The 18,925-nt window shown below is 43.4% G+C and overlaps 1 protein-coding gene across 1 annotated transcript; it reads left to right on the top strand.

The window, feature by feature from the left end:
• Positions 1-7,210: 7,210 nt before the first annotated feature.
• LOC308286518 (putative nuclear hormone receptor HR38) lies at positions 7,211-17,417 on the top strand (the record flags this gene model as incomplete). The annotated part of the gene is made up of 7 exons (XM_080727560.1): positions 7,211-7,323; positions 10,800-11,710; positions 12,390-12,519; positions 14,325-14,494; positions 15,557-15,759; positions 16,411-16,589; positions 17,149-17,417. The coding sequence occupies exons 2-7, from the start codon at positions 10,802-10,804 to the stop codon at positions 17,415-17,417; spliced, it is 1,860 nt and encodes a 619-aa protein (XP_080583686.1). The 5' UTR covers positions 7,211-7,323; positions 10,800-10,801.
• Positions 17,418-18,925: the final 1,508 nt, after the last annotated feature.

Below are 18,925 nucleotides of genomic sequence, written 5' to 3'. Positions count from 1 at the left end.
ATTTTTGAGTGCTCGTATCTATCTCTTTTATTTTCAAGTCATGGATCCCCTTTGATCCTAGAAGCACTAATCTACAGTATGCTTTAACTCTGGTTGACCTCTCTTTGAACTGTTGAACTGCGGCAGGGCCAATATTATGATGTCAATTTGAAAATGTTAAGATAGACAGTCTGCTAAAATGAATCACCTATGTGAAGTTGTGAACCTATGAATCACACATGCACGCACGCACGCACACACGCGCACACACACACGCGCGCGCGCGCGCGCGCGCGCGCGCGCACACACACACACATACACACACACACACACACACACACACACACACACACACACACACACACACACACACACACACACACACACACACACACACACACACACACGTGTACACACACACACACACACACACACACACACGTGTACACACTTGAACCTTTTTTTGTTAACATTTATTATGTTATTATGGCACACAGCTCATGAATAACAAAAGTCCATATTTCAAAATATTACAATATTACACGAGACCACTCAAAACAAGTCAAGTGGGAAGTTTCCGAAGTCAGTTATGATTTGGGGTTCTATGTCATCTGCAATGTTTTATTTTTTATTTTTTTACACAATATTCTATTTTCTTTTTAGATGGATCTGTATGTCTCTCATTTGCTGACTTTCTAGCCTTTATCTATTACCTGCATTTTTAATTTATGTTATTTTTATTTTGCTACATGCCCAAACAGCACTATTTAACTTTTTTAACTATAGCATATTATGTCCCACACAATTATAAAATTACATGTTTAAGCAATAACAATCATCTTTCCATAAATGTACAGACTCGGGGAGTCTGAGCGAAGACTGGCCAATCACAGCGCGTCCTGGCCGGACATGCTTGCAGAAAGACTCTTGGTTATTAATGAAGTCAAAGACGTTTGCTGCCATGGTATTTGTGTCCAAAGTGGCCACTTATTATAGGAAGGAAGATACACCAACCCATTGTAGCACTATAGAGGCAAAATGGTAGACAAATCCTACAAATGGTCCCCTAAGTGGACGCTGTCCATTTACTGACCAGGGCTTTTAAGCCGTGACATCATTTTGTAGTCAGACCTCCAAGCAGATTTATTGTCAATATGTGTCCCTCGCTATTTCAACAGATCCGAGACAAAAATAACGACTAAAGTATAATTCTACCACTTTCCTGTCAACAAGAAAGAGAAGACAAATTAGTAAATAGTAAAAAGATTCATGGGCGCTGGGGCCTTTTGGCCCCAAAAGTTCTCCTCTGCCTACAAAATGATGTCAGACTTAAGAGCCCCTATAGCCGAAAATAGCCGATCTAGAAGCTCACAGTGCAGATTGACTATTTCTCTGTACAACAAAGTATAGGCTACACACTGGCACTGGCACATTTATGCTTCATGCACCATTGCTTTCCGTATCACATTACATTACATCCGAATCACACTGCCACACCATGCAACTGAGTGCTTTGAAGACATATACCGCGTACAATCACTGGCGTCAGTTGAGTATGGCAAACTATGGCAGCTGCCATATCTTGCCTGCCTGGTCTTGCCTGGTCTTGCCTGCCTGGTCAAAATTGAAATAAATAGCCTCCATTTATGAAATCTCTGTGTGGATTATTTGTGTTTTGTGTAGCCCATTCAATTATTGTAAAAATGCAAATCGGAAACAAAAGGAACAACATTTCACAAGATATTACGCTACATTTACCCCATCTTTGATCGGTGGTAGGTCATTATTGTAAATAATCAGGTTGTGATGGCTTTCTCTCATGAAAGTTGTTTAGATGGATATAAAATGTTACAATGCAAAGGAAGCAGTCATCTCTGTATGCATTCTTCTAGAGCACGCAGGGGAGCCCAAAAGGTAGATCTGATCTACCAGTAGACCACATGACATGCCCCTAAAAATAAACAATGTGCGAACACAGCAGCAAGATTTGTGAATTGCTGTGATAAAAGAATATTAGCAAATGGAATACATTTAAATCGTATTGAGAAAAAAGAAACGCTGCTATTTGTTCCAAAGCGACTGCAAATTTGTTCCAAAAAGCTTCATACCCTGTAACATGTAGGCCTATGACACAATGTGACATAGCTCTGTTTACACAATGTTTACACAGTGGGCGGCCATAGCTGAATGGTTAGGGAGCCTGCCTGGGAACCAGTTCCCCTGGTTGTCCCTGGTTTGATTCCCGGCCAGGATAGCAATGTCGATGTGTCCCTGAGCAAGACTCTTAACTCTTAATTGCTCACGCGCTCCTTGTGGGCTGCGTAGCAGCTGGGTTGGGCTGCAAATACTGAATTTCCCTCACGGGAGGAGTAGGTAACTATTATATTACAAAGGTATACCCGTTCTCCATCTTCAACTGTTTTTATTATATTTTGTCACTTCCTTTGGCTATGTAAACGTATGTTTTCTCACGCCAATAAATCTCCTTTAAATTGAGTAGAATTGGCTCTTTATCCACAATAAGTATCCTCCTGGAATCACCTGATCAGTCATCTTAACCAATAGCCTAAAGGGGAATTCCCCCTTGACCTGGAGCTATTAGGCATTTGGTCATCAGGCAGAAGAAGCCACTCCGAGCCACTACTGCTGCACATGCAGAGAATGTCCGTGTTTAATGATGTGAGTCCTGCTGCAAGGGAGAGCAAGGGGATAAGATGACTGAGAGGCAGCAGCTGCACAGTCTTGTCATCCAGCTCTCTTTGCCAAATGCAATTTAGAAAAGAACAGAACCTCCCTTGCTGCTTGAGGTCTGTGTGTAACTGTGCATGGGCAGCTGATAATTATGGATTTACCACATGCATGAACATGGCAGCGACTGCGAGGCATGTCACGCTGTCCAGCTGGCTAGTAAGCAAATCTAGTCACATTGGATTCAAGGCACCAAACGGACTACACCTCACCCTGCAGTGAGAGGTCTCTCCTTGAAGTTGAACTTGAAATTAGAACTTTAGAAGCCACTTAGCACAGCACATGTCCAGTCTCCTCCTGGGAGATACCATGTGAGACTTGTCTCCTCTTGTTGTAGTGGGGAAGTAATTACATAAGTGGTATTAACTAGTGTATTTCTTTTGCTGACATAATGGAAGACTGCAGCTGTGACTAATAGACTGACATTGATAGAGTGCCTGGACCGATGACAGTGCAACGTGATTTACTGAAGGCCTAATGTAAGGAGCCGGCTCTAATACGAAAAAGTGAGAAAAACATAAAAGGTTTGAACAAGGTGCACAACCCTGTGTGTGTGTGTGTGTGTGTGTGTGTGTGTGTGTGTGTGTGTGTGTGTGTGTGTGTGTGTGTGTGTGTGTGTGTGTGCGTGCGTGCGTGCGTGCGTGCGTGCGTGCGTGCGTGCGTGCGTGCGTGCGTGCGTGCGTGCGTGCGTGCGTGCGTGCGTGCGTGCAGGGACGTGCAGAGAATGTTAGAGAGGCAGGGGCTGACATTTCTATAAAGGGCCTTTTCGTGAAAGTATATCGAAAATAGCAGACTTTCAAGCTCACAATGCGTCGCGCTGCGATGCGCTGTGAGCTTGGAGGTCGGCTATTTTCGATGCTAGATGCCACACTGAAGTAATAAGATGTGGCGTAACGGCATGGATTTCTACACGGAGAGGGCAATTCTTTGAACATGAGATGCTGCATTCAAGTGCAGGAGAGTTTGGACAAGGCAATTCTCTTGGGGGAAATCTCGCTCTTTCGAACGACCGTCATTTCGACAAAGGAGCGTCGGGAGGGTTAGCGACTCACCCCACGGAGGTTAGGTTAAGGTTAGGGGTAAGGCATACATGGGCAACTGGCGGCCCGGGGGCCACATGCGGCCCCCACCTTCACTTAAAGGGGTATTTCGGTCAAAAACGACTTTCCTACCTTTCAAATGATGATTCGGGAAGCTTCTGGGTTGATCCAGGTGTTGTTTGACCCATAGCAGCATTTTGTTCCATTTTCGATTTTCTCCCCTGCACCCCACGGCTCCAAAACGGCACCTTTTGGGTCGTTCCGTAATCCGGTTATTATTCTCGCTCAAAATTCACTTTTCTCGCTCGATCTCAGTCCCTCATACTGTTGTTAGCATTTCCGAGCTACACCAGCTCCTGGTCGCCGCCATGTTTGTTTACAAAAAGCTCAACTCTGAACTCAGGCCAACTAGAGAAACACTGGGAAATCCCGTTTTGTATCGCGTGATCGGATTTCCCAGTGTTTCTCTAGTTGGCCTGAGTTCAGAGTTGAGCTTTTTGTAAACAAACATGGCGGCGACCAGGAGCTGGTGTAGCTCGGATATGCTAACAACAGTATGAGGGACTGATACCGAGCGAGAAAAGTGAATTTTGAGCGAGAATAATAACCGGATTACGGAACGACCCAAAAGGTGCCGTTTTGGAGCCGTGGGGTGCAGGGGAGAAAATCGAAAATGGAACAAAATGCTGCTATGGGTCAAACAACACCTGGATCAACCCAGAAGCTTCCCGAATCATCATTTGAAAGGTAGGAAAGTCGTTTTTGACCGAAATACCCCTTTAATGCGGCCCGCAGGTTGATATTGGAGTACTGATATATATTATTGATTTCAGCTGTTACAATTGCAAACATGGACAAATTACCCGCTTTAATTTCATCTGGCTATATTAGTAGTTTAATGACTATGTTATTGTATTTTTCATGTCCAATGTATTTGTATTTCAGTTCATAAAGTTAAATGCATTTGAAATGAACAAATACATTTAAAAAAAAGTTAATTTTCAGGATTCCACTTAAAAAATAGCAAAAATAGCAGATCTAAAAGCTCAAAACGCATCGCATTGCGACGCAATGTGGCCCTCTGGAGTGAATGTGAAAATGTAGTGGCCCTCTCCATCATCAAAGTTGCCAACCCCTGGGGTAAGGATTAGAGTTGGGTGTCGATTCGAACAGATGACATGTAGTAACAGCGAAACGCTCCCATTTTCTTGAAAGCTGCCTTTAGGTATGGCATGGAAAGAGGGCATTTGCATTTCTTTCGCCATAGTAAAAACTGCATTCATGGTCGGTACAGTGCAAATCAGGTCAGTTTTACTAAGAATCGTGACGTGATATTGATGTGGGCTTGCAAAGCTGGTGTCATACTGGGATGCCCCTCCCCCGGCAGCCATTTTGAGAGGGTCGGGGGATATATACTAGCTATAGTAGGGCTTGACATTAACTTTTTGAGGCACAGTGTCATCTGGACAAGTACATTTCCCATTCACTTGTCCAGGCACAAAAGTAACTGGTCAATTTGCCATTTCAGTCACTTTTTTTCCCCTTTTTTTTGGGACAAATAAATAAGACCTCCTTGGCCCCCTCCACTCCACAGTCCTGCTAGGAGCATCACAGAAAAAGTGAAACCAAAAGCCACAAGTATATTTTATTACTCTTAAATCTTTATCCCACGATTTTGTAACCCATTTTTCACCCAGGGTCAAGTACATGTTAAATTAACTTGTTCATAAGGATTTATAGTTGTCCCGGACAACAGGCCAAGCCTAATGTCTATGAGCCTTTCTGCAGCGCAAAAAAAATCAAATAAAAAATAAAGTTGAGCCTCAATGCAAGCGTAGTAGCTATAAGGAACATTTTTAAATGTACTTGTGGCTTTTGGTTTCACTTTTTCTGTGACGCTCCTAGCAGCTTTGTGCTGTATAGACTATGGACTGTGGAGTGGAGGGGGCCAAGGGGGTCTTATTTATTTGTCCAAAGAAATAAAATACAAAATACTGTGAAATTGCAAATTAACAAAGTGACTTTTGTGCCTGGACAAGTGAAAGGGAAATGTACTTGTCCAGAGGACACTCTGCCTCAAAAAGTTAATGTCAATCCCTGCTACTATAGCTGTGGCTTTTGGTTTCACTTTTTCTGTGATGCTCCTCGCAGCTTTGTGCTGTATGCAGACTATGGACTGTGGAGAGCAGGGGGCCAATTTATTTGTAAAAAAAAAAAAAAGAATAAAAAAAGACTGTCCAGATGACACTGTGCCTCAAAAAGTTAACTTCAAGCCCTGCTACTATAGCCAGTACTCGACCCTCTCAAAATGGCTGCCGGGGGAGGGGCATCCCAGTATGACACCAGCTTTGCAAGCCCAATTCCAAATTATTCTGAGGCACCCCTGGAGTCCTGGACTATCATCACGGCACCCTAAGGTGCTGCGGCACCCACTTCTAAGGTGCTGCGGCACCCACTTTGGGAAACCCTGGGTTAGTAGATGGTCATGGTATAGGCTACACTTTTTTTCAAAGGATTCTGCACGGTATATATGCGTAACATGGTAGAACACACAACTGGGTTTAAGTGACTGAAAGGGGTGAGCAGGTCAAGGCCAGGGTCAGGCTGACCAAAATAAGGAGGAGAGAGGTCAAGTTCAACCATGGTGCGGTGTGTGCTTACTGAAGTTATGTGTGCCTGCTTCGGGGGCTCTGGGAGCCTCTGATCTACCCTACTACAGGATTAATTGGCTGTCAGTGCCTCACCATGAGCCTGTTGACACCTAGATGCATTTTGTCAATAAAAACGTCAATCAATCAATCAATCAATCAATCAATCAATCAAAAAGTTTGTAAAAAAAAGTACCCAAGAAGCACTATGGCTTGTTTCCATTGCCTGTGTATTCAATTGATAGAATTCAATCAATCAATCAATCAATCAATAAATAGAGTAGACAATAGCCTACACTTTTGAGAGGAAATGTTCATAACGAAAAGTTTAAAACCCTTCTCATGATGAAGCCTTTAGGCTACATCACCAGACTGCATTTATGGTTCTGTTATTTACGGATAGCCTACACCACCAGAAGCACGTAAACTAACTCTGACGATAACTATATTTCCAGTGATAAAATGTCATCATCAACGCCAGATTACGGTGTATTTTTAGCATTATTTCAGTCAGTAATAGTCCCCCACGTGTCTCCCGTCATTGGGGAGTCTATAAATAGATCACACAGCCGCCGGGCTCATTGCGTCAATGGAATCCCGTGCGTGCGTCACACGGAAGGAAACGTCCGTGCGTACGCGGCGCCCATTGGCTCGCGTTCCGGAAAGTTCCACCGCCCAGTTCACCATATATGGGAGCAAGACGCCTCCCACCGCCGGGGATCACCATAATAAAACAGCATGCATGGTGGTGGGTGTGTGAGTGTGTCAGTGTGTGTATGTATGTGTATGAGCCGTCTAGTCTCCTACTCTGTGAGCGCGCAGAGGCAGAGGTGACATTCACATGTTCCTATCTTGTGGAATAAAGAACATTTATCTGCAAAGTCCGGATATTTAAAGTTGTCAATCAGGTTGGTGAAAATTAGGTATATTTTAATTGTTATGACTTCAATAATTGTGATGTAGCCTATACATTGTAACTACTGTTAAAAACTATTTTAATCTAAGTTGATCTAATTTAGAAATATCTACATATATTTGCATTATAATCCAGAGAACTATAGGGCAAGCCATAGGAATGTTGATATGAATGTTACATTTCCAGTACAGCTGGGTGTTTGAGTAGGCCTATAGCATTTTATTTTTGTTTATGTGTGACATTCCCTTGTTCTTGTCATTCAACTTTGTCTATTAGCCTAATTTGTTCTGTGCATTGTAAAGCAAAAGGCATTTTTGACCTACATTATGCAGTATTTGTATACATCTGAGGTTGCATGGCAGACAACTATTATCAGGGTATAGCCTATTATATTTGGGTAGGCAGCATTAGGTGTTTGTTTGATTGATTGATTGATTGATTGATTGATTGATTGATTGATTGATTGATTGAATACTTTGAAGCAGTTTGCAACAACAACAGAAAAGCCCCAGAAAGTACAGTTCAATACAAGGTCTGCTAAGATCATTTTAAACCCAAGAAAGCCTATGGCTTGTTTCCATTGGGGGTCCTTTGTAGGCCTATACTCAAGTCATCTAAACATTTAATGACAGACAATATGCAACTATGCAAAAACATAATTTTCAAAGTCCTTTATCAGATGGGAATAGCTTATTCTGGGTAAGTTTTTACCCAGTTCAGAGCACAACTCAAGTTCATGTCCATTTTCAGCAGTCAGCAATGCTTGTGAGTCCAGCAAAAAGCGATTTATACTACAAAATACGTAACAACAGAGGGACATAATGTTTGACTTTTTTATTAACTTGATAGGACCAATTATAGTTCTTCTATGATTGGCCATATAAGTCAGTGATGGTAGAAGTATCACATGTTTTTCATGTAAAAGTATCAATACTGCAATGTAGAATACTCTGTTATAAGTAGAAGTCTTGTATTCAAAATACACTTGAGTAAAAGTACAAACGTATCAACATCAAAATGTACTATAACTTATAAGGGATATTTCACTTGAAAAAGAAATGGTTATTTTAGCGTCTACTACTATCGAACACCAGTTTTGAAGTTGCTTGATTCGGTATTTAGATATAATTTTTTATCAGACACACCCCCTTCCTATACAAACCCATTGTAACTTCAAACTCCATTTAATTTAACCATGTTAGATTTCCCGTGAATCCCGTCCTTAGTTCTGGTGACTCATACTGCCCCCCGGAATTGATGTTTTTTCAATGACTTTTTTCATTTACTAGTAACTAAAGTTTTCATATAGCTGCATGTAGTGGAGTAGAAGTAAAAGTATTGACAATTGGAAGTACTCCAGTGTAAAGTAAAACAAACACTTCAAAATTGTAGTACAGTATTTGAGTAATTTACACCAGGGACGTGCTGGCCATTGGGAAAAGCAGGACAACTCCCGAACGGCCAGTTCATTCCCGGCTGGTCCAGGCCGGCCATTAGGAAAAAAATTAAAATAAAATGTCGGCCTTCGTTCCAAGTAAATCGTCACTGTCAGGCAGAAACCTTGTATCTCCAAGTTTCAAATTTACTTTGCTTCATCATACAAGGCTGTTGCACAAAAGTAGTGAAAACAGCAGATCTACAAGCACACAACGCCTCGCGGTGCGAGGCGTTGTGTGCTTGTAGATCGGCTGTTTTCACTATCGGCTGTTTCACTTTTTAAAATGATAAATACAAAACAAACGGTTTTGGACATACAAGGTTTCCACCTGACAACGACGAAATATAACTAAAAAAAAAATGAGGGCCACTCCAACTCTTTTTCCCGGGCTGAATCAGGGGCCCAGCACGTCCCTGATTTACACCGCTGGACAAAATGATCAGTGTCAATCCTACAGTGAGCATCACTGACCCACATTCAAGCGTTGGTCTCAGCACACTCTATGCCATATTATTCCCCCTACTTTAGCAGGTACCTGCAGGGGCGTCACACCAAATTCTGGGCCCTGGGTACAAGGATTCACTGCGGGGCCCCTGTGCTTTAACTATTGAAAAATAGCAGATATACAAGCTCACAGCGCGGCACCGAGTGCCGTGCTGTGAGCTTGTAGATCTGCATGCTATTTTAGAAAAATCATGCAAATCTTTGAAAATTTCAAATCCTTCTGAGGTTTTTTGAAAAACCTATGTTTCTATGTCAGTGGAGCTCAAACCTTTTCATGTGAAGGACCGCCAAAATGGTATGTATTTGGCCACGGAACCCCATCTCAAAATATTGAGTTCCAGGGACCCCACAGAAGCAAAATTTTAGTTACAAATGTTCGCTTAACAAATACATATATTCAAAGATTTGCACACATTTTCACGACTTTTCAAAAATAGCAGATCTACAAGCTCGCAGCGCGGCACTCGGTGCCGCGCTGTGAGCTTGTATATCTGCTATTTTTCAATAGCTAAAGTTACTAGGGCCCCTCCACCTTGGGCCCTAGTAACTCAGTCCCACTTTCCTACCCCTTGTGACGCCCCTGGGTACCTGACACCCAATCTTCTGTACCCTCTGGTACAGACACACACAGTCCTTGTGGAAGAGGGTTGCCCTGTTCTGTTCTGAAGGGGGTTTCAAGACATTCAATAACAGTAATGCAGCTGACAGACTGCCAGAGAATGACCAAGAAAGGCCAGAGGGGTAAAGCTTGTCAAATGGCATAAAAACAGAGGGAAATTATAACAATAAGAAGGTGTCTGTATATCTTAAGTGATGTCACTCAAACGTTTCATTTTCATACCAAAGTATACTTTTAGCCTACGCATATATTAACTTAAAAAATGAGACCACTTTTATATTAATCTTTTGTGTTCTGTGTCTATCTTTATTACAGTAAATGGAATTTACATTTATATATACATGCTGATTATACAGTACCTATACAAACAGAATCATTTGTAAAATACCTTTTAATCACAAAAACATTATCTGGACATGTCATAATAGGCAAACATTCGGCAAAAATAGGTGAACATTATTTTGGTGAAAATATATGAACATTCTGTGAAAAAACTAAAATCTAAAATCTACAAGCTCACAACACATCGCAATGTGGCACGGAGTGGACTTTTAGTTCTCTTTTCTCTCATGAGCGGTGCTCCAACGTCAGGCTTTCTGAAACGTGGCCTACATCTAGCCTACATCTGGCCTACATCTTGGCACAAAGCGCTCAAAGTTTGTTGTACGCCCAGGGTCACATTGGCCAAGCTTCGCGGCCAACTCATACTTTCTTTTTTACTATTTGAAGTACAGTTACGGTATATAGGTATATAGGGGTTAGGTACATAGGGTTTAAGTGGTTAAAATGTTGCACATATTTGTGTTGTATAACACATAATAGTGAAATAAACAAGCCCTTACCAGACTAAACCACTCTTGAAGCTATAGTTTCAGTCGTTAACCCTACTGTCCTTCTCTCTTTCCAGCGATGCCCTGCATACAAAGCCAATACGGAACGTTGTCGCCGCATGACAACTACTTGAGCTCCGAGTTCTCAAACCCTGACCTCAATGTAAAACTGGTAATGGACCTCGCCGCCGGCCAAAGGGACCAGCTGTCTGCCGTGTCTTCGTTGCCAAGCATCAATACCTTGGTGGACGGCGCTAGCAGCTATGTGGGGGACTTTGACGCGTACTCCTGCAAGATCACCACCTCCTCCCCGACTGCCACAGGGGGCGCTCCTTCCAGCCAGTGCAGCGGAGCTGGAGGAGGTTGCTCCAGTCCCCAGCACCAGGCCTTCAAGCTGGACGACCTCCAGGTGTACGGCTGCTACCCGGGCTCCTTCGCGCTCAGCTACCTCGACGAGACACTGTCCTCCTGTGGCTCCGACTACTACGGCAGCCCGGTCTCGAACGCCGGCGGCGCCACCTCCTCTCCCACCTCCACGCCGGGCTTTCAGACGCAGCCCGCCGCGTCCGCCTGGGACTCCCCGTTCAGCCCCTACTCCCCGGCCCCCACCTCCTCCTGGGGGGGAGCCGACAAGGCCACCTTGGCTCAGCAGCTCTCCTTTTTCAACTTCAACCCCTCGACGATAGACCAGCAGCACTCGCCCCTAGGGGGGCTGCTGCCCCAGGACCCCCAGCAAGGGGGCGAGGAGGACCCCTTTTATGCATCTCAGCAGCACGTCTCACCTCTTCATTGCCCCCCCTCTCTGTGCCTGGACCACGGGTCTCTGAACAGCCCTCATCATGTACTGGAGGGGGGCAACATGTCGTCGTCGCCGAAGGCCTGCAGCCCGACGGGGGCCCCCGAGGGCCGATGTGCCGTCTGCGGGGACAACGCCTCCTGTCAGCATTACGGCGTCCGCACCTGTGAGGGCTGCAAAGGCTTCTTTAAGGTACAAAGCAAGCAGCAACACAGAGGCAATGTAATTTTAGCGGCCGCTAAGTAAGGGTGTTCCCAAACCTTTCCATGTCCCAAGGAGGACCGGACCCCCTATAGCCTCTGGCTAAAAATAGCTTATCTACAAGCTAACAATGTATCGCGACGTGACGCATTGTGACCTTGTAGATCATTGGTATTCAAAGTGGGGTCCAGGGACCCCTATCAGTTCTTGATGGGGCTCCAGGGTGTCTCCAGACCAAATGATTGATATTTAGGAATCAATTGGACTCTTATGGGTCTGTAATTCTGAGAGTGTACAAACGGACCCTAACTGATCCACTTGGTTCCATTTGTACACTCTCAGAGTTACATTACTAGTAATACGCCTCAGGTCGCGCCATGTCTTGGCCGTCTGGCCAGTGATGTATATCAGACCAGTTACACATATATGGAGATCCATTTACTGTATATGGAGATATGCTGTGAAACCCAGAGATATGCTGTCAGGCATTGCGCGTCCGGGCGAATACGGACAAGCTGTGATGGTTCTGATAGTGTTTGAAATGTTGACAATAATGGCATGTCTAGGGACATAATCCAAAGCGACTTGTTCTGAAGCCCCCTGGCACCGCCACCCCCTGTGACATTAAGTGTTGATGCTCTTATTAATGTAGTTCTTCTCTCTCCGACAGCGCACGGTGCAGAAGAATGCCAAGTATGTGTGTCTGGCCAACAAAGACTGTCCGGTGGACAAGAGGCGGAGGAACCGCTGCCAGTTCTGCCGCTTCCAGAAGTGCCTCGTCGTGGGGATGGTCAAAGAAGGTAATACCACCATGTCACATGATGTACGGGGAAAGAGAGATTCCCTCTTTCCCAGGTGTTTCGCCCAGATGGGCGTGGTTTTGAGATTAGGTTTAGGCATAATTTATGTGAGATTAAGGTTAAAGTTAGGCATAGACAGTAACCACACCCACCGGACCGGAGAACAGTTTACAGTTTGGCATTTAGCTTTTAATCTAAAGTGACTTACAATAAGCAGGTAATACATCAATACAATAAGCAAGATAATATGTCAGTACATCAACAACGATACAACAAATGCATAGGACTATCAATCGAGAAGAAAAAATAAAATAAAATAAAATAACATAGGTAAACCACGCACCTAATCAGTAAAAAGTCTTTTCTAAAACCTAAAAATGTTATCTAGCTTCATGTGTGGTCATCGAGGGAAGGGGAGTGCTACAGCAGTGCTATGGGTTTAAGTGGAATCTGAAGAAGTGAGTCTTCAGTCCACTGTGGCAGCTAGGGAGTGAGTCTGTAGTTCTAAAGTGCGACAGGGAGTTTATTCCACAGTTTGGGGGCCAGGAGGGCAAATTGTCTAGGACGAGTGGATTTTTTTACAGGAGAACACCTGAGAAAGAGGGAGTCTCCAAACTGGCTTATGGTGGACATTTTTGTCAAAATACAATTTTCGCCATGGACATACAAATGATGACAATAATAGCCTATTACCAGAAACACAATACTGTAAAGAGTTATAGCCTAAAATTACATTGACAGGGTCCATTTGGTTCCACGTGCACACTCAGAGTTATGGGGATCCTTGAAAATAAAAAGTTAGAGAACCACTGTCCTCCTGGTGGACTCCTAATGTGCCATACATAGTGTCACAGTAAATAAGTTTCATACATAGAAGAAAACCTGGAGACCGACATTCAGTAACTGCCTGGGTCTTATGATCAAAATGAGAACATTATAATGTAATGTAAAAACTAAATCTAAAGTTTGCCACGGACAGTCAAGGACAAGTCTTGTTACCACGGACACATTTGTCTGTGTACGGACACATTGATGTCCCCCCACACATGCAGTCACACCTCCTCCTCACAGTACAGTAATGCAAGACACGAAACCTGCGGTTTTGTCACGTTGAACCAAACACCGGGGATGACAGACACGTGAAACCGCGCCAGCTGTAGACGAGAAAACGAGATATTGAAATCGAGATACAGGGAGGGCTGTTTTTAAAATGCGAGGGGGTACAGTGGGGAGCCACGTGTAGGGGCGTCACAAGGGGGGGGGGGGGGAGTGGGACTGAGTTACATGTACTAGGGCCCAAGGTGGAGGGGCCTTAATTATTATTTTAGCTATTGAATAGTGCTGCGCTGCGAGCTTGTAGATCTGCTATTTTTTTAAACATTGTGAAAACGTGTGCAAATCTTTGAATACAGTATATGTATTTTGTTAAGCAAACTCTTAAAAATGTTGCTTCTGGGGAGGTCCCTGGAACTAAATATTTTGAGATGGGGGTCCGTGGGCCAAATACATATCATTTTGGGGGTCATTCACATGAAAAGGTTTGAGCACCATTGACATAGAAAAAAAAAAGGTTTCCAAAAACCTTAGAAGGATTTGAAATATTCAAAGACTCCAAAAATAGCAGACCTACAAGCTTGCAGCTGTGAGCTTGTATATCTGCTATTTTTCAATAGTTAAAGTACCCATGCAGGGCCGAGAATTTGGTGCGACACCCCTGCCCCAGACGTTGGGTGTTGAGTTCATGGTCTCTCTTTTTTTTTTCTCCTCCTTTCTCCCTCCCCGTCCCCATCTCTCAATGTCATCAGTTGTCCGTACAGACAGCCTCAAAGGGCGGCGGGGCCGTCTCCCCTCTAAACCCAAGGCCGGCTCGGCCGAGGCGTCCCCCTCCATCACTCCTCCGCTCAACATCATCACCTCTCTGGTCAGAGCGCATCTAGATTCTAACCCCACCATAGGGAAGCTGGACTACTCCAAGGTAAGGCAAGGACCGTCACGACATACAATATATCGTCGTTGTCGGGTGAAAACCTTGTATGTCCAAAACCGTTCATTTTGCATTTATCATTTTAAAAACGATTTAAACTAGTGAAAACAGCCGATCTACAAGCACACAACGCCTCGCGATAACGCCTCGCATCGCGAGGCGTTGTGTGCTTGTAGATCTGCTGTTTTCACTACTTTTGTGCGACAGCCTTGTATGATGAAGTAGGGCTTTACTTTGTGAAAAAAAAAAAAAAACGTACACATTTGAAACTTGGAGATACAAGGTTTCCGCCCGAGAACGACGATATGTATGCATTTTGATGGTAGTAGCACTGTTTTAAGATTAAGTGAGCAGCTAATTGAATATATTATATGATATTATATTATTTTATTACATTATTCTCTGTAAACTGCTCAGTGTTATTGAAATCGGAGAGTGTAGAAATATACCAAATGGACCCGGCCTCAGAGTTAAATTAACACTGAGGATTATTTTTTTATATATATGTTTATGTCACCACACATAAAATGCTGTACACAGGATTTAGCAAGAATGCTAATTTCTAAAAAACAAGCAACATTACAAAAAGAGATGTTAACTGTTACCTATCCACTTTGTGCCTTGTGGCACGTAAGGCCTTACAAAAAAGAGCACATACAGTATAAACATTACTAAAAGGGTACAAATAGAAGAGAAACAAACAACAGTAAAAAGGCCCAGCTTTGACCTAAAATACAAGACACTCAAGGAAACTAGAAAAAATGTTCACATATTTGATTGTCCATTTCCCATCCTTTTAGTTGGACCTTAAAATAATGGACACTGTCTTATGTTGGTGGGTAGATTGTTCCAAATTTGGTGAAAAGGAATTTTGCTCAAAGACTGCACCTCACAATCCCCTCTGGTGACGGCCCTTGTTACTGATGCCCGTGTTGGGGCTTCCATTTTAAAGATTCCCCCATAGGAGGCGGGCATAAACTATGTAACGTTTTATAGCTTCCAGGATAACATGTTCAGCTATTTATTTTCTGTCTACCTCACCTTACTCCTCAGTACAAGGAGATCCAGGTCAGCCCGTCAGAGAAAGAGGATGCCAGCGACATCCAGCAGTTCTACGAGCTGCTGTCTGGAACCATGGAGGTGCTGAAGAGCTGGGCAGACGCCATCCCAGGATTCACTGACTTCTGCGCCGAGGACCGGGAGCTGCTGCTGGAGTCTGCCTTCGTCGAGCTCTTCATCCTTCGTCTGGCATACAGGTTGGTTGGCCTGTTATAATTACACCAGGGGTTCCCAAACCTTTTTGTCTCAGGGCACCCCATAAATATTTTTTTTATCCGAGGCACCCCTACATTATAATTTTCACTCCCAGCACCTTATATTTATAGCATATCGTCGTTGTCGGGTGGAAACCTTGTATGTCCAAAACCGTTTGTTTTGTATTTATCATCTTTAAAATGTACTAAACTAGTGAAAATCTACAAGCACACACAAACACACACAAACACACAAACTTGTAGATCGGCTGTTTTCACTAGTTTTGTGCGACGGTCTTGTATGATGAAGCAGGGCTTTGCTTTATCAAAAGACGTTGAGATAATTTGAGATAATAGCCATTTTGGTTAGAACTGACTGAAAATAACTTTGTACTTCAAGTTTAAAATGATACTAAATATTTTTTCAAGTGTCCAAATAAATTCCAAATATTATCAAATTACCTCACGGCACCCCTGGACTGCCGTCGCGGCACCCCAGGGTGCCCCGTCACCCACTTTGAAAACCCCTGAATTACACTACTGCTGCTGCAACGCTCATGTCAACCATCACAATAACCATTGTATTATGTTAATTAAAAGCATACTTGTCATAGGGCAATTCATACTCACACCAATGTGCCTGTGCATCCACAGGTCCAGTCCAGAGAAGAACAAGCTGATCTTCTGTAACGGAATGGTCCTTCATCGCATGCAGTGCGTCCGCGGCTTTGGCGACTGGATCGATTCCATCATGGATTTCTCGCAGAGCCTTCATCGCATGAACCTAGACATCTCCTCCTTCGCGTGTCTCACAGCGCTCGTCATCATCACCGGTGAGACGCACACACGTGCATGCATGCATGAACGAACACACACACGCGCACAACCTCAGACGTCATCATAGGAGCATGAGGTGTGACAGACAGACGAACATGAGCAGCAAGTTTTTATAATAAATAGTGACAAAAAACAAATGAAGTGTAAAGTGTCCATCATGGTCAGTGCTTCATAAGTGTCTCACTGTATCAAAAAAGTGTCCATTCAGTCAGGCTAAGCAAGCCTCGCCAAGCCCTAGGCCCATAGGGAAGGAGCCTATCTCCTGTTTCCTAAGTGTGAGTTACATGACGCTAGTATGTCACAGGGACTTACCCCCAATCCAACCCTTGCCAAGCAGGGAGGCACTGGGTCCCATTTTGATAGTCTTTGGTATGACCCGGCTGGGGATCGAACCTCGACTTCCTAGTCTCAGGGCGGCGACTGTAACTACAAGGCCACTGAGTTGGTATTCATTGAGGCTATTCATGTGTTAAAAAGCATTTACTTTGAGCCATGGATGTAAAATGAAGCATGCGTTCTCTTCTGTTCTCACTGTTAAACTCCTTGCTCTTCCAGATCGCCACGGCCTCAAAGAGCCCAAGCGAGTGGAGGACTTCCAGAGCCATCTGATCACCTGCCTGAGGGAACACGTGAGCGGGAACGGACCGGAGGCCGCCGGCCGCCCCCTGCAGCCCAACTATCTGTCTCGTCTCCTGGGGAAACTCCCCGAGCTGAGGACCCTCTGTACCCAGGGTCTCCAACGCATCTTTTACCTGAAGCTGGAGGATCTGGTGCCCCCGCCACCAATCGTAGACAAGATTTTCATGGATACCCTACCGTTTTGAAAAGGAAAGGACAGAATTCTCCTTAAAAAGGGGAATCGCAAATTGCAAATGGGCTATATTGACACTTGGCAGTTCTTTTTAAATTTTTTGCTCTTATGTCATGTTTGCACCGAGTATGACCTACGGTACGGTAAGGTACGGTACGGTACGGTACGGTACGGTACGGTACAGTACAGTACAGTACAGTAGTGGCCCCAAAATAATCTTATTTGAACTGGGGACACTCCACCCTGACAAGCACTTGAGTTGAAGAATTACGTTTTCGGTTACACAGATAAATATTGTGAAAATAGCAGATCTACAAGCTTGTAGATTTTTCCTCTTTCTGGACAATGTTTGACCAGTTTTTATAGTATGGTTTGTTGATTACTTTTGATGCAGTAATGGTCTTTTTCTTTTCTTTTATTTTGGAGGTATTAAAGAGGTTTTAAAAGTCCTTACATTTTTACTTCACTGTCATCTGGAGACTCCTCCCCCAAAAAACAAAATCGTGTGGGGACCCACCTGGGGACCCCGACCCACTGGTTGAGAACCAGTGCAGTACAGTAAGAACAAAAAGACCGTTGTAGTGAATTATGGTCAATGATCAGTTGACCACCATGTTTTTCACATCAAGTTTTAAAACGGAACACAGAATTAATGTATCCTATTACACAAAGACATATAGATATAGATATAGACAGATCTAAACTGAGGTGTTTCAATTGTCAGAGACAAAGTACAAAGGTTTTATTTTTTTATTTTATGCATTTGTATAGTGCATTTGTATAATAAGCTTTATTGCTTTGAAAGATGTATAAATGTGGGCATTGCCTGATGAGAATAGGACATGGGTGGCTAATAGTTAGGCATGAGGCGTTCATATTCTAGATGTGTTCAGTTCTTAACAAAACAAGAGTAAATACTTTATTAATAGGACAGGTAAACAGTCCTATATATTTCATTTTACTAAAAGAGAGACCTATTAGGAGTCGACAGTACTCTTACAGGGTCATTGTATATATTTACTGTATAATGATAGACATTTGTACACCTGTGTGGAAGGTCTTGGACCAAAGATGATTTATATTTTAACAAACCTAAGAAGCCTTAAATAAGTATAGTGCCATACTAATTTTAATTGACCACATTCACACAGCAGCCATTTTGCTCTTACATCATACCCAGTACCACATCATACCCACCACTACCCCAGTATAGTAAAGGTTTTCTCCAAGCAGCAACTTTTGTAAGTGATTGCTAGAATAGTTTTTTGTTGCCAAGCACATCCGTTTCATACAATAGTAGGCTATTTGACTTAACCTTAAAATTTGAATTCTAAGAATATACATACCAGCAGAATAAAAAATGTGCCTTTTGTCATTGACATTTTCATTCCAAATATCACAGACCTGCATTTTATAATTGCTTATTACCATAAAACATGTTTTTGAAATGAGGCACCTATGATCATAATACCGTATATGCCACCTTAAATATGACGTGAAAGCCTATGGCAGACCTTGGCA

This window comes from Nannobrachium achirus (assembly GCF_963921795.1).
Source record: "Nannobrachium achirus genome assembly, chromosome: 6".
NCBI classification, from domain to species: domain Eukaryota; kingdom Metazoa; phylum Chordata; class Actinopteri; order Myctophiformes; family Myctophidae; genus Nannobrachium; species Nannobrachium achirus.
This window is presented reverse-complemented; position numbering and strand designations above follow the sequence as displayed.